General features: G+C 43.7%; 1 protein-coding gene across 1 annotated transcript in view; it reads right to left on the reverse strand.

The window, feature by feature from the left end:
• Positions 1-15,612, reverse strand: part of LOC135215743 (probable phospholipid-transporting ATPase IIB) — a gene marked incomplete at its 5' end in the record, with an annotated part of 221,213 nt that extends 205,601 nt beyond the window's left edge. Inside the window, 4 exons of the mRNA XM_064250698.1 lie at positions 13,033-13,260; positions 13,559-13,729; positions 13,919-14,032; positions 15,463-15,612. Of these exons, the coding sequence (XP_064106768.1) occupies positions 13,033-13,260; positions 13,559-13,729; positions 13,919-14,032; positions 15,463-15,612 (663 nt within the window). The remainder of the gene's footprint in view (positions 1-13,032; positions 13,261-13,558; positions 13,730-13,918; positions 14,033-15,462) is intronic.
• Positions 15,613-16,763: the final 1,151 nt, after the last annotated feature.

Here is a 16,763-nt window from a genome sequence, read left to right on the forward strand (position 1 = left end):
AGAGAGACTATCCACAAACCTTTTGCGATTCTCTCTTGCGAAGGAAAAACTCGAAAACCCCGAGAATCCATCCGAATCCCCAGATAGACTAGGTCTTGTCTGGGGGTCAGCTGAGACTTCTCGAGGTTCACGAGCAATCCCAACGCTTTGATTAAAAAATCCAGAGTTAACTTTAGGTCCCTCCAAGCACTGTCTCTCCGATCTGGCCCTGATGAGCCAGTCGTCCAGATACATAGAGACATTCACTCCTTTGAGGTGAAGAAACCTCGCCACATTCTTCATCAGGCTTGTGAAGACCTGAGGAGCTGTGGACAGGCCGAAACACAAGGCTCTGAACTGAAAGATCCTTCCCCCCGTCATGAAACGGAGGTACTTCTTAGATGAAGGGTGGATCGGGACGTGAAAGTAGGCGTCCTGGAGATCTAAAGACACCATCCAATCTCCCTGTCGTAATGACGCCATGACTGAAGCAGAAGTCTCCATGGAGAACTTCTCCTTCTGAACAAATTTGTTCAGAGAGCTGACGTCCAGTACTGGTCTCCAGCCTCCCGAGGCTTTCGCCACCAGAAAAAGGCGATTGTAAAACCCCGGGGAGTGTTGATCCCGTACCAATTCTATCGCTCTCTTGTCCCACATTTGTTCCACCATCGATCGAAGAGTATCCCTCAGCACAGGATCCTTGTATTTGGCTGATAGTTCCCTTGGTATTGACGTTAGGGGAGGAGTGTTCAGGAAAGGGATACGATATCCCCTCCTTAAGATCGCCAAAGATGACGCGTCTGCCTTTATCAGTGTCCAGGCTTCCCCAAATCCCAGGAGCCTGGCACCTACTGGTGCTTGGAGGAGAGAATCTTCATTTTCCCTTCTTAAAGGGACGAAAAGCAGATCTACCTCTCTTCTCTGGAGCCTTTCTCCTTGTGGAAGGTCTGGAGGTCGGACCACCTCGAAAGGGCTGCACCGTTGTACTGGGTCCTTTCTTGTCCGATGCAGCAACAGGTTTCTTCTTTCTTGCTGACTGCGTCAGCAGATCCTGAGTTGCCTTCTCAGTTAAAGAATGCGCAATGTCCTTTACTAACTGAGAAGGGAACAAAAAGTCAGATAGAGGCGCATATAGAAGTGCTGCTCTCTGAGCATGTGAGACTGCCTTTGTTAAGAAGGCGCCATATACAGTCCTTTTCTTTAAAAGACCTGCCCCAAACAAAGAGGAGATTTCAAAAGATCCATCCTGTACCGCCTTGTCAATACAAGACAATATGCATAACAGGGCTTCAGGTTCGATTCCTTCCGAATCATGGGCTTTCTTGGACATCACCCCAAGGGACCAATCTAAGAAGTTAAAAACTTCCAATACACGAAAGAGTCCCTTGAGGAGATGATCCAGTTCCGAAATTCCCCACGTAATCCGTGCAGAAGCGTCAACCAAAGTCGAAAAATCTGTTTCGGTTGTAGAAGGGAGAGCAATACCCATATTCTCTCCCGTCTGATACCAAATGCCTCTTTTCCCAGCTAATCTTGCTGGAGGCATGCAGAAGACTGTCCTCACTAAGTCTTTCTTAGACTTCATCCATGAGTCTAAGGAATGTAATGCTCTCTTCATCGATATGGTGGGTTTCATTTTGAGAAAAGACGAAGGCTTCTTCGTCTTAGCACTGGAAAAGAGCGAGCGCGGAGAAGGAGGAGCGGCAGGCGTCAACTCGTCTCCGTACTCCTCAAGAAGTAGGGTAGTTAACACCTTATAGTTAGACAGACCTTCTCTTCCACTATATTCGTCATCCGAGTTTTCCTCTAACTCGGGATCTACATGCGTCTCCGCTCTCCTTTCCGAACGTTCTTCTTCTTGAGGAGACAAACTCCTAATAGGAGAGGGGCTAAGGGAATGATAATCCTTCCTCTTTCCCGCTCTAATAGTCTTGGAAGGCGTCATAAGCTTCGGCTTCTCTAGAATTTTAGAAGACGCTTCACGCTTACATGACGCTTCCCGTTCGCCAAGCGTCATGGATGACGTCTTTTGCTGACGTCTCGATGACGCTTCGCGCTTGGAAGACGCTCCGCTCTCCAAAGGCGTTCTACTTGGCGTCATAATATTGGACGGAGCGTCATGTCTATGCTCCGTTTCCAATGACGCTTCTCGTCTAAAAGACGTCTTACGTCTCTCTGGCGTTACGAAACTCTCGTAAGCACCTGTTCTCGCTCTCGAACTAGACGCTTCTGTAAGAAGTTTAGGAGCCGTTTGTCCCCGTCTGTATGACGCTTCTCGTTGAACAGGTGAGAGAGGACGAGACTTCTTAATTGGAAGCGTCACGTCCTTCCGACGTGGCGCTAAAACTCCCACTAGAGATGACAGTTGCTCTTGAACTGCCATAATGATCTTTCTTGACGCTTCTCCCACGTCCAGTGCATGACGTCTTTCGTCATCACTCGGGGGAGAAGAAGGAAAGGGTACTTCCGCGTACACTTCAGGTGACGCTGACGCCCCCTTCGCTTTCTTGCTAGAAGACAGAGCGTCATCTGAGAAACGCTCTGGACTAGAATCTATGTCAGGCTTCATATGACGCTTCAGCGGTCTCGACAAGTTCGATTCCTTCCACCCTCGTTTAGGTGAGGGGAGAGGGAGAGGACGAGAAGCACTCGCGAAGGACGCTTTTTCTATAGCGCCCTTGAGCCGCCTGCCACGAAGCAGAGCTAGCTGAAGGGACGTCTGACCCGTTGGGATTACCACAACCTCCTTAAGGCTTTCGACTTCCTTCTCCTCTGGGCTTGTGAGCTTGGAAGAGGTCTAGGCCTGGGAGCGTCGCAGGGACGATCAAACGCCCCCTCCACAACACTGGGAGAACTCACTTCACTGTAATGCTCACTTTCACTAGCCTTACCTTTGAAGTCAGCCATCTTGGACTTCATGTCTCTAATTGTAGCTTTCAGATTGGCGATTTCCGATGCCGAATCCGAAAAAGCACTCTGAGAATGAGATACATAGGGAGAATCTACATCAGTAGGATTAGAATTATCAGTGAAAGGCTCAATAGGCCTTGAACTCACACCTTTCAATCGTCTAATTCTATCCCTCTCTAACTTCTTCAAATAAGAAGTCAAAGTCTTCCACTCTTCTGCATTCAATCCCTCGCATTCCTTACAAGTATTAATAGCAGAACACTGAAACCCCCTACATTTACGGCATACAGTGTGAGGATCAACCGAAGCTTTCGGTATCCTCACCCTGCAGCCTACATTCACACACATTCTCACACTCACATTAGAATCAGACATACTGAGAAAAATCTAAAAGAGTTATTCCAAAAACAGTCCACTGTAGCGAATGCCAAAACACGATCCAAATACGTCACCAAAAAGCCGAAAAACGATGATCAAAGGATGAAAAATGAATCTAAGTCAGGAGGTAATAACAACAATGTTGATACCACCGGCGACAGAGAAAATATGATAGAAAACGGGGATGGTTCCTAGTCCTGCCGCCCAGGGCAGGCCGGTAGATCACCTGACCTACCTGTAGCGAGTGGCGCGAAATTTGAATTTCTGTCGGGGACGACGGAGTCTTAGCTATGTATATATCTGACAGGTAAGTTGATTGTATGAAAATACAAATTAGTTACAAATTTGGTATTTGTTCATACACGAAACAAACCTTCGGTCTTAACATTAGGATAGACTTACTATTGGAGGGAGGTAAGTCTCTACAACTGACTGGGAGTTTGCCACCTTATCCATTTCCGAATATATAGGGAAATTCTAGAGAATGGACAATGAACCTAGGACCAAAGATATAAGCGGATCTATTGGTTTCCTCCCACTGGGTGTAGATACCATTCTACTGTTTACTCTTGTCCCTTGCGACTGGATCCACCTTCACCCCTCTTTTCCTTATTATCCAGAGGGGTGTGTTGCTACTGAAAAGTATATCATCAGCTAAGATAGCTTCACAGTATGGCTGACCATCTCACCTGCATCTAGTCCGTTCCAGCACATGACGGTACTCTCCTTCATATTGCCCGTAGTTAAAGGAGTAGGAAGAAAGTAGTAAAGAAAAAAGACCAGTCATCCCATTCATTCTACTTTCATACCTTCATCTTAGACTAGACGCAAACTGACCCGCCAGGGGCACTGGATGAACTATATCACTTGTTGGGCCGCCACCACTGGACCCAAGGAAAAGGTGTCCAAGGATCTATGGGCAACATCTTTCAAATAAAATGAGGTGAAAGTTGTTTGGCGCTTCCACACGCCAGCTTTCAGAATTTCATCCACAGACATGTTCTTAAATGCCAGGGAAGCACTCACACCCCTGATGTCATGAGCTCTAGCTCCCACCTGGCTATCTGACCCTCTGTCTTCTGCAGTATAAGCATTTCTGATCGTCTCCCTTAGCCAAAATGATATTGTATTCTTGGACACTTCCTTCTTGTTCCGTCCTGTACTTACGAACAACCTCTGGCACCCCGGCCTGAGGTGCCTTGTTCTCTTTAAATACTTCCTTAGTGCCCTGACGGGGCACAGGAGCATTTCAGCTTTGTCGTTGTCTACAAAGTCTGCCAAGGAAGGTATGGTAAAGGAGTCGAATCTGCCGTCTACTATTGTTGGATTTTGGGTCTTTGCTACGAATTCTGGGACAAACTCACACACCATTGATCTCCAACCTCTCGAGTGCTTTATGAGATATGAGAGGCCATGTAGCTCCCCCACCCTTTTGGTTGAAGCCAGGGCCAATAAGAAGACTGTCTTCAGGGTCAGGTTCCTATCCGTGGACTGCCTTAGTGGTTCGTAAGGGGGTTTTGTCAGACTACTCAGTACCTTGGTCAGATCCCAATCTGGGGCTTTTAGCTCCTTTGGTGGGCATGACTGTTCAAAGCTCCTCATCAGCATGGCCAACTCCCATGAAGACGATATGTCCACTCCTTTCATTCGTAAGACTGAGGCTAGAGCAGCCCTGTACCCCTTCACTGCAGATACAGACATATGTTTTTCTGTTCTGAGATATATCAGAAAGCCTGCTAACTGCTGAATAGTGGTACCGAGTGGAGACACGTTCCCCCTACGACACCAATCACAGTATGCTGACCACTTCCCTTGGTATACTGTCGCAGATGATTTTCTGATATTACCTGCCATCTGAGTTGCTGCTTTCTGCGAAAACCCTCGCTCTCGGAGGAGATACTTGACAGTCTCCACCCGTGAAGCGATAGGGACTTCACCGACTGGTGGTACCTCTCCACGTGAGGCTGACACAGAAGGTTGCTCCATGGAGGGTAACCTCTCTTGGTCAAACATCTACTAGGAGTTCCAGTAGGTCTGGAAACCACTCTGCTTTCGGGCCATAACGGGGCTACCAGGGTCATCTTGAGGTTCTGAGACCGCATTACCCTGTTCAGAACCTGACGGATTAGACAAAATGGAGAAATGCGTACACGTCCAGATTGTCCCAGGGGTGTTGTAGCGCATCTTCTGCTACTGCCTCTGCGTCCGGGACTACTGAACAATACACTCCCAACTTTTTGTTGTACCTGGTTGCGAATAGGTCTATGATCGGTCCTTCCCACAACATGAGCATCCTGTCCACTACCTGTTGGTGTAGGGACCACTCCGTTTTTCCCAGAATCTGATCCCTGCGGCTCAACTTGTCGGCCACTATGTTTCTTTTTCCCGGAATATACCTGGCCTTGATGTCTACCAGGTTCTCTATAGCCCACTGGTGAAGTTGAACTGTCATCACATGTAACTGCCGAGAAACTAGGCCTCCTTGCTTGTTTATATAAGCTACTACTGTGGTGTTTGTCTGACATCAATACCACTGAGTGTCCCTTTACTCTCTCCCTGAATTCTTGTAGAGCCAGGAAAGCTGCTTTCAACTCCAGCACGTTTATATGGAGTTCTCTGTCCTTGCAACTCCATTTTGCTGACACCATCAACTCCTCCATATGGGCTCCCCAGCCTTCTAGTGACGCATCCGAGAACAGCAAGAGGTCTGGGGAGGATTGTTGAAGGGGGACACCCACTGTCAGATTGTCGACGTCCACCCACCACAGCAAGTCTTTCCTCACTTCTGCCGACAAGGGAATTTGCTCGTACGGGTGATCTACTGTTGGTGACCAAAACTCCTTCATCCTCCATTGTAGGGACCGAAGGTGTAGCCTTCCTTGTGGTACTAGCTTCTCCAGGGAGGTTAGGATTCCCAGCACCACCTGCCACTGTCTTGCTGGCTGTGTCTGCTTTCCCAGAAAGGCATTCACCACTTGTTTGCATTTCTGTACTCTTTGGTCTGTCGGGAATACTTTGGCTGTTGTGTCTATCACCATTCCCAGATATTCCAAACGTTGACTTGGATCCAGCTGCGACTTCTGCTGATTCACCACAATACCTAGGCTGTGACAAAGCTGCCAGGAGGCCGCTCTGTCCCTGAGTAATTTCTCCCTGGACTTTGCTATCACCAGCCAATCGTCCAGATATCTTATCAGCCTGATCCCCTGAGCATGCGCCCACGCCGACACGAGGGTGAACACTCTTGTAAAAACTTGAGGAGACGTTGTCAATCCGAAGCACAGGACCTTGAACTCGAAAGCTTTCCCTGCAAGACTGAAGCGGAGAAATTTCCTTGAAGACTGATGGACTGGTATCTGAAAGTATGCGTCCTTTAGATCGACTGTCAGCATAAAGTCTCCGATTCTGACTGCTTGTAGAACCGTTTTCGGAGTTTCCATCTTGAAACTGGTTTTCCTTATAAACAGATTCAGCGTTGACAGGTCTATTACTGTCCTCCACTCCCCGTTGGCTTTGGGTACCAGGAAAATCCTGCTGTAGAAGCCTTTTGTCGGACTGCATACTTGTTGCACAGCTCCTTTTTCCATCATCTTCTTCACTTCGTCCTGCAGAATAGTGGCCTTCTGAGATTTGTGGGCATAAGTGACGTGGGGTAATGGTTGATCTGTCAGGGGCGGGGTTACCTCGAACGGAATCAAATACCCGATCCTGAGAACATCCACCACCCACTGCTCTGCCCCTAGTTCCTGCCACACCTTCCAGTGATTTGCCAGGGCAACCCCCCACTGGTGTGGCCGAGTGATGGGAGGCGCCCATCCTATCTTCTTGAGCCTCTCCCCCTTCCCCTATTGCCCCTTCCTCTGTTGTTTCTATTGTGAAAGGGCCGATGAGTTATCCTCTTTGGGGAAGAGGGTCTTGTGACTCTATTAGGGATGCTATGTCTCACTGGTTTCTTTCGAGACATCTGCTGTTGTCTTCCCTCCAAAGGAATAGTTTGACTGTTAGAGGTTTTCCTAACTGCTGTTGCACCAACCTATCGTTAGTGTCCATCCTTCTTCTATCTATCGCTTCTTCCAGTATGACCTCTGGCAACAGTAGTTGCGATTCCAAGATATCCCCATTCCTCATTGCTAACAGGGAATCCAAATCCACATTGCGGCTTAGTCTAGCCAATGCTGCATCTCTCCTCATTAGCAGGATATTTGCCCAAACATTGGCACTTACGTTTGTCAGGTACGCAATCGCCTTGGACCCTGACTGTAGTAATCTAATGAACAATGGTTCATCCACTACTGTCCTTGTTGCTTCCGAGGATGCCATTTTTCGCCACTGCTGTTGACCAAAGGTCTAACCAGGACGCAGCCTGAAAGACAGAAGAAGCTGTTGCTTCTAACGTGGCAGCCTCTTGGTACGTCATCGAAGGGCACTCCATTTTAACCTGATCCAAGGTTAATCCAGGCCTTAACCTTACAACATTAGGGTTCATTTGTCTAGACAGCAAAGGGACCTTCGGTGTCGTATAATATTTCCTTTGCTTTATCATTGGAGGGGGAATAAATTTAAATGATCTATTAGATCTTAAGGAATTATCCCTCCCTGCAATCTTTGCGTTTACGTGTTGCAAGACCGATTCCGCATGACTCGAACAAGGCAATTCATACGACACCTTGGTATCCCTCTTTAGTCCAAACGCCATGTCAATTCCAGGAGGAAGCATACTGGCCGGTGTTTCTGTCTTCTCCGAAAGGCTATTGAATTGACGAATCAAATCAATAACCTCTGCATACGAGGCCAGAAACTCTTGGTTTTCTCCTTCCTCCGGCTCTAGTGTACCACTCTCCTTCACGAGAGATGTTGTCTCGCCTCTATCTTCTGACAGACGGCCCGGAATTCCACGGCCGCCTGCCCCTACGGCCGCGGCCTCTTTGATCTTTGCTGGCCGCTGTTGGCTCGATCCCAGATAGTCAGCAGGGGAACGAGAACGTCTCACTCTTTCTCTGCTCACGGATCTAGAGCGGAGAATCTCGTCTAGATCTCCAAGATGAAGGCTCCCTTAAGACAGAGGTAAGTTCGTCTTTATTAGCATTGGCATCGTTTTCGAGCGTCGGCGAGCCCGGCCTCGGCCTTCTATCCAGACGGACACTGCCTTCCACGAACGTATCCGCCGAGGTTGCCAACTCTCTATTTTTCGTACTTTTAATAGGAGCCTTATCGTTCCTTCGTACGTATTTTGAACGGCCTTACGGGCGAAACTGGGACCTGCATTCCATCCTCTGCTGCACCTTTAGCCGCCAACGTCGATTTTACCAGAGGTATCGCAGTTTTTGCGATCCGAACTGGCAACTCCGCCTCGGCCGCTAGCTCGCCGGCCGTCACCTCTCTCGCTTGTTCGGACTCTTGCGAACGGCTTCGTCTGGCAACCTTGTGCTTAATAGCCACTGATTTTCCGACCTTCTTGCTGACTTGGAAATGACAGTCTTCGTCCGAAGAAGAGGAAGAATTGATTCTTCTCCTCTTGGCCCGAGGATCCGCTAGGAACTCCCGAATCCTCCTCCAACGCTTGACTGGCGCTCGCCGTGACGTTATCGGACTTAGCGATGACGCCGAACTAGAGGAAGAAGACGAAGAAGGCGAATCACACTTTTTCTTTTTGTCTCTCTTATTCATTCTCTCCTCTATATCCTGTAACTTCTGCATTACAGTTTGCATTGACGGACCAGAAGGCGTATTAGCGTCTGGGTGCAGCGAAAAAGGCCGAGAATCGGTCTGTGACGTCATCACGCCTGCCAGCTCAGAGTGTGACGTATGTTGTGACGTCATCCCTCTCGTAGGGAGAGACTGAGAGGTTTCTGCTGGTAACCGCACGTTTGCTGCCAAATTACCTCCCACGTTCTGCATCGCTGTAAATACTGAGTGGGATGGTGAAGCAGCGGCATTAATTCCCATAAATTGCAAGCCCGGGGGATGAGGAACATTCAGCGCTGCCGGACCCTGCTGGAACCGTGACGTCATATAATGCGCAAGCAGACCATCCAAGGTTGGTACGCCTGGTAGGCCTAGCGCTGACCACGTACCATCTATCCTGATACCTTTCCATTGCCCTGACATCTAAAAAGTTTTACCAGGTGTAGTTTTGACCATTCTATGTTGCATGAAAGTGTAATGCCACTAGTTAAACTCTGTCTGTGTTGCATGATAGAGGGAAAAGACCAAAACCTGAACTTAGGTTTAAGAACAAAATGGACAATTCTAGGTTACAGAGTCCCTCCTACAGTCATGGAGCCAAAGTTGGTTCTGGCTTACTTACAAATTTAATTAACTTTACTTGCAAGTCGTAATTCTTACGCTGAAACTGTACATTAATTGAGCATGATTATCTGAAAATATCCCCAGTGAAGCCATGCTTCCTAATGAGGAAAAGCCCTTACCATATAAGAAGTTTCCTTCAGGCCTAAAATTCTTCAAGAAGCACATGCCTATTCATCTTTGAACGACAAGCATGCATAATTAAGTCTCATCCCCACATCACTAGATGAGAATGGGGATATAGAGAATTAACAATATAATGCATAGAAATTGGGCCCAAAGAAGCAACAGGTCCTCGCCTTTGGAATACTGTTGACAGAGTTGGCCAACTTGAATCACTGAATCAGTAGAAGTATCTTGCTCCTAAAGTCGACACCATCTACCAATGGGCAACAAGTCCCTGACATAACTTGTAGAGGGCTGCACACTATCCCAAACAAAGTGCACAGAACAGCAATACCTTATAGTAAAAACCTCTTGAAGAAACTTGCATGACTGTGGATGTATGGTAAGTGGAATACATTTTGCATGTGTACCACAAGACTGACCACTCTTTGGAAAGGCACTAAAACCATGCTAGCAAACCAACAAGTATGTGGGCAGACACTTCCTGTTATTCAGTCTCCAAACGTCCAAGAATATCTCCAATTACTTATGGAGCTCGTCCTAAAGAATTACCTTTGGACAATCATTCCCTCTATATACAATTCCTTACTAAAAAGAGACTTATGAGAGATTTCTGCAGAAGACAAAGTAAGCTATAAGAGGGAGATTAAACCAGTGGAGGACAACCAAAAAAGAATCCCAACTGCCCTTCACCGTCTCCACCATGTAACATACTGGTCCCAAGTCTCTCCATGCATGTTAGGAGGTTGCAACTGTCCATATCCCAGAACCTGAGTCTGCACTTATCCCCGAAAGGTATAAAACAAGACTACCAATAGATAATCCCTTATCGCCTTAAACCGAGCTAAATAATCAGACCGGAAGTGAAAGCGTTCTCACTTCTTCCAAACCGAGTGAGTTTAAGCATGAGGACAATACGCTGCAGCATCAGAAATGAGTTACATATACTTGTCTTCCTTGCTAAAAATCCCTCTGGTGACAATCCCTAAAGCTGGATTCACAAACTCACTGAGTTGGCATTTCCACCTCTCTACGCAGTCACAGAGACGAGACAACGTAGCTACGCAGAAGGTAATAACTCAACAAGCTAGACGGAAAATCCATCAGCATGTCTGTCAGTCTCGAGTTCACTTCCCAACAGGAAAGAGAAAGAAAGCAAACCTACTAAAGACGGTTAAAGGACCAATAAGAGTTTGTACAGCAAGAGGTGGTCTTCGGCTCTCCGCGACTTTTAAAAGACACAAGATAACAAGCCAAGGCAGACCCAAAGGGAGATTTGTGCCCAAAGGGAGATTTGTGTGTCCGAGGACGAGAAAAGTTACGAAATGCTCTCTAATAGGAGAAATGTTGGTTTTCTTCTCCGATATTTAGAGGGCGCCGAAATACGCAAAGACAATTAAGACATATTCTCTATGTGGCCTCTTTCCTCAACAAAATGAGGATACAGCAAGGCATAATGTTGCAACAAACTCCGACCAGCCCGAACGAGTTCCTCCAACTCCATTCAAACTCTTCTTCCGCCAGCGGGCGACAGGAGGAGACAGCCACCGACAGGAGGTAAACAAAAGAGCTTAAAGGATTGCTCTTTCTCCGCAACCCTTGGCGACAAAAAGCGACACTTGTTAACAAGAGGTGACAGCAGCTGAGTGCTATATCGCATCCACCACGACTCAATGAGATTAAGACAGTTTAAGTGACTCAGGACTCGGCCAAGTCCACACGAGTCAACTGTGTCCACATGAGTCAACAGTGTCCCCACGAATCGACTGAGGGAAAGAAAATGAGGCGCCAGAAGTGGGAGGTGGTGGGAGAGGAGCTACAACGACTCTCCCAACTTGTCCGAAAGCGAACGTAAATACTTGATAGCATTTCTATATGAAACTTTGTTAGAAAGCTCTGAAGCTAGAATAATATCTAACTTGGCGAGAACTTTAGATACTACAGACAGTGTAGACTTGAAAGAGAAACATTAATCGAGGCAGTAGTAAGAGATTTGCCAATAGCCAAAGAGAAAGCACGCAAAGAAAGAACACAAGCCTTATGAAGAAAAAGGAATATGATAGCAGACGGGAATTTAGAATAACCAAAACATGAGAGAGATACACAGTCGACCGAGTCGACATATCTAAATGTGTAAAACTCGCTACAGATACATCATCATCTCAATAAAATGTCTATACCTATATTATATATTATTAAACCTATGCATGCTAACACCTCAAACTAGGTGTAGAAGATGACGGTCCTTATGCAAACGCTTTAATGGTCCTTAGGCGATCAATTTAACGGTCCTTTGGCAAACGCTTTAAACAAGATTCAGACCATGAAAAGGGCGAAGTAGGAATTGGAGGGCACAAAACCCCATCGTCCCAAGAAACCGACCCAGTTCCCTGGCAGCGGACATTACCAACTATCACAGGGCAGTCCTAGGCTCGGGCTACGGGCAGAAGAGGGCACTAACACCTTACTTCTAACAGGAAACTCAAAAAAGAGCGCACACTATGTCGGGATTCAGCACATTCCCGTCACGAACTCAGTTCAACTTGTATTAGAACTGAAAATAGGTTTAATGTTATATTCTACCTTCTCGTTATGCTTTGCCTGAACCAAATGGGGAGCAGAAGGTGGAGCTACAAAGGAAGTCAATACTAGCGCTACCAAAATGCCTAGTTTGAGTAGGGATAGCCTGAGAGGTTTAAGTCCTGACCTAACAAAAAGCTTTAGCAATCTATTAGTTTCCCGTCTTTCCTATATCTGACATATTCAGGCATACACTTCTCAGAACAATTCCCTACATTTTTCATCTAGTAGTTCCAAGATCACACACTGTACCCTTGCAAGTACAAACCAAATGTTGATCAACTTCCAATTTCAACATCATGGTTACACCAAAAACATTCCAACATAGCCTGATGTTATTGGTTTTGCTTCCGTTGGAAGATATCCCAGGAAAATGAAATTACAATGCCGTAAACAGGTGTAAAACAGCCAAAATTCATAGAATACCAACAATCGCCTAACCACAATGGCAGAAAGGAGAATTCTGACAAGAGTTAAAACATTCGAAAAACACCTGGTGGAGAAAAGGTAAACTAGACAGTCATCCGGGCAGCCATTCAATTTTTTGTTTGAATGCCGACTCAACTAATCGGCGGGGAGATATAGCTAACTTTAACAGTAGGTAAGATTCATCTCAAATAAAACTAGTTAATGGGAGTTGCCGGACCAAGTAGTGCCGGATTTAAGAGGTCAGACTGTAATTCAAATCCCAAAGAAAAGAGGTTTTTATTATAATAATGGAATTGTTTGACAATGAAAGCACTTCATATTTACCTTAGCAAAATTTCCTATGAAATTGTGAATATCCTTCTGGGGTTTTTCAGCATACACAGTAGCATCCATTGAAAATAGTTCTTCATTTGAATCTAGTTTCTGAGTAGCAGGAACAGCTAGACGTAACTTCCAGTCTGTTTCACCATCTAGCTGATCAGTTCTTATAAAGCAGGCACCATTAGTCTCAGTTGTACGTAAAAAGACCATATCTGCAGGTACTCGCTGGTCCTATGGGGTAAAAGTTAGGCATGAAATTTCACTACACTTTATTAATAGGAAGAAAATTTCACCTATAAGTATATTTTTTTATAAAGATTAAAAAATTTCCACTGCAATGTTTGAAATTATGCCATATTCTTCTTTTCGTTTTCATGTCAGCAATAATTAAGCAGCTGAAAAACCTGTAGGTGTTAAAACTATTAAAGTAATGAACTTGTAAGTACATATCAAGTTTATGTGGGCAAGTCTTGCAGTTAATAATGAAAATGTTTCTTTCTCAACTAGTCTCTAATATTTAGTGACATACCTTCTCTACAAATATTAAGTCACCAACTTTGATGTTGGCACTGGTTATTGTGCGTTGACCCCCAAGAGAAGTTAACTTCTTGTATCTCTGTTGATTGACTTCATTGTCTCGCTGCCTTCTCCTCACATCATCGACTGCTTCACGAATCATAGTAACCAAAATAACAAATCCCTGCAAAAAAAAGTGTAGGTTAATAATACCATCAACCAACTTTTTTTATACATTGACTCTTTGATAAACAAAGAAAAATTCACTATAAAAACTTTGAAACATGGTAGAATCATAATCCAGAAATGATTACTGACACAAAGAATATAAAATATTTCACATAATATACTATGGTATCATGTTCCGACTTACTAAAGGACCCCAGTAAGTATACAAATATCCAATACGAAGTTCTGGTATGAACTGGGATGTTGCCATTACAAGAAAGTAGAGATTCAAGAAGAATTTGAACTGTTCAAACAATACCTGAAATGAAAAAGAAAATTACATTAAATATGTACCAATATAATAAAAAAAAAAATAAAGAATAATGTCAATTGCAAGAGATGAGTTTTTGTTGTCTAAATGAGAGGAAAAAAAGCAAGTTTTGACAGTTTTACACTGCTACATCTGAATGTGGTTTGTATCAGTTACTGCTTTAATAAAATTTTGGTTTAAAATACTTCCGTTTGTTTCTTTTCTCTATTCTACACATCTATTCTCTATATTTTGCTTTAACAAACCATCACTCTAACTTTTATCTTTATCCTTTTATTTTCCTGACACAGCTGTACACTAGCATCTTGAAAACTCTTTTGTTTGAGTTTACAATAAAATTTGGGCATCTAGTGAGTTCTATAGCCGAAAATGTAACTAAAAATAACTTTGGAAGAAAGAAACCGTTCAAAATTAGACTAAATATTTTACCGTTCATAATGAGATTTAATATTCTTAAGTAAATAAGCATACACCATCGATATATCCTGCCTTTTAACTGATTTATACCCATTTCAGTTATCCAAGACTCACCTTATTGAAAGATAACATGCTCGTCAATCATTATGTCAACTAGAGATAAGTGACAATTTATACACTAATTTTTGGACAGCTGAAACTGCACGTGATAATAACATTTTGAATACTAATCCATATACAATATTGCACGTAGTTTTTGTAAAAGCACCCACACACAGACATAGACACACACACACAAGATAAGATTTTATCAGTCTATGAATATAAGAAAATTGGGTTCAGTTCTAAACAGAATTTAGACATAGTACTTTGAAAGAGGGATGGCTAAGAGATCAGGAAAATGGGATCGCTTTGCTTAACTAAAGCTGACAAAACAGCACTTGTCTACAAAATATTCGTAGCTTATTATTTTTGGTTAGTGCAATTACTAGTGGGATGGGCAACCAAATGGCTTTTTCGAACCCATGCATAAAAAATGCAAGAACAAGAAAAGGGTCAAAGAAATGTAGAAGTTAGCCATAACGAAAAGGATAAACCTGCCTTGGGGACAGAATTTTTCAGTAAATAGAACCTCCACTACTTAACAATCCTTTCTAATGTCAGTGTATATATTTATATACCAAACTGATGTCTCTTTATAGGCCTCTCTAATAACCTTTTACTGTGCACTGCAGGCTACAAACCAAAACTTTTACCCTCTCACCCATTTCTTTTGTCTTCTTCCTTCATTACTTCCTAACTAAAAAACTTTTTTGGCTTTTTTCACATTTCTTAAAGAACAAATTTACCCATGGCCCAAAAAACCTGATACACAAAACTCAGTAGTATTGATGAGCTATTCTATCCTACTGTTACTGCAGCATAAAATAAAAAATCAAAACTGCAAACAAAATTAAATACAACAAATCCTCTTTGCACAATAAACAAAGAAAGATACCTACCAAGGGGAAAAATGATATGAAATTATATTTTTGATTGCGTATAACATTTGGAGGGAATTTTTCAGTTGTTTGATGGCCAATACGTATGGATCTGGCTGCCAATTGGCGACGGCGGGAACAACAACCTATTATACACTCACATAACCTGAAAAGGAAAATGCATATTCAGTTACACTCCATCTATCATTACAAATGCTCAAACTTTCATTCATAATTTCTTTTCAGTGAAAGGGATAAGGGAAACCTTAAACAATAATTGAGTCTTTTATTATAAAATGGAAATTTTTTGCTAAAAACTTTGCAAAGGCTCCAACATCCTTGATAGTATCTATTTTGCTTTATTTTCCAATAAAACAGAAGTTCTAGCTATAATTATACATACTTACATTTCCAATTCAAGTAGTGGGAACTTAATAAGTAAACAACTCTAAAAAAAAAAAATGTCCACATAAACTCTTGTTTCACTGACAGAAAAAGCAGTAACTATGCTTCATACACGCCCTGGAGCCTCCAGTATGACTGAGGCTGAAAACAGGAGAAATCACTGTACAAATGATTTGTTTTAAAAAATCTTTCATCTGTAGATTACACTGTAATGATAACTGAGTACTGAAAGATCCAGGATCCAAGTTTCATATCTAAGATGGTTGTTAAATCTAAGATGAACCTCGGGTGTATGAAAATAAGGGACAAGATCTTCAGCATATACGTATGTGAGGCATTGCAACAAGTAGCCATATAAGAGCGAATGATAAGATGAACATGACTTCCTACATTTTTTATAGTATGTGAAATTTGGCCCATCACTACTACTACTACTACTACTGGTCCCAATATATCAAACATCCATCCCAAGGGAATACCTGGGATAAGATTCTGTGAAAAGTGACTGCATTTACAAGAAATAACATCTAAGCTATCTCTAAAAACAACTGAAGTAGGAAGAGCTCTGATTTTCTGGATTAAAACTCTTACCTGCAAAACTTAACTTTCTGACAGAAAACTTAACTTTCTGACAGTCACGAGGAATTGCCTCTGCGACCTATGGTCTACCTGAGGCAATGGCACCATGCTGATCTGATAAGACACAGAAGCAGCTCTTCTTTAACTGTGACAAATGATCAGAAAAGAATTATCTAGGGCACAATGGATGGCAAATCAGCATAGGAGCTTTTGCTTCACTGTAGCTGCAAAGAACAACCTAATAGAAATCCATCTTCTAGAAGGAGAACCTTATTTGAGAAAGCATGAAATCTGCTAGCCTGTCTTGAAAATGCAAACACCAGTTTGAAGACTGTCCC

Source organism: Macrobrachium nipponense, chromosome 5 (genome assembly GCF_015104395.2).
Source record: "Macrobrachium nipponense isolate FS-2020 chromosome 5, ASM1510439v2, whole genome shotgun sequence".
NCBI lineage: Eukaryota > Metazoa > Arthropoda > Malacostraca > Decapoda > Palaemonidae > Macrobrachium > Macrobrachium nipponense.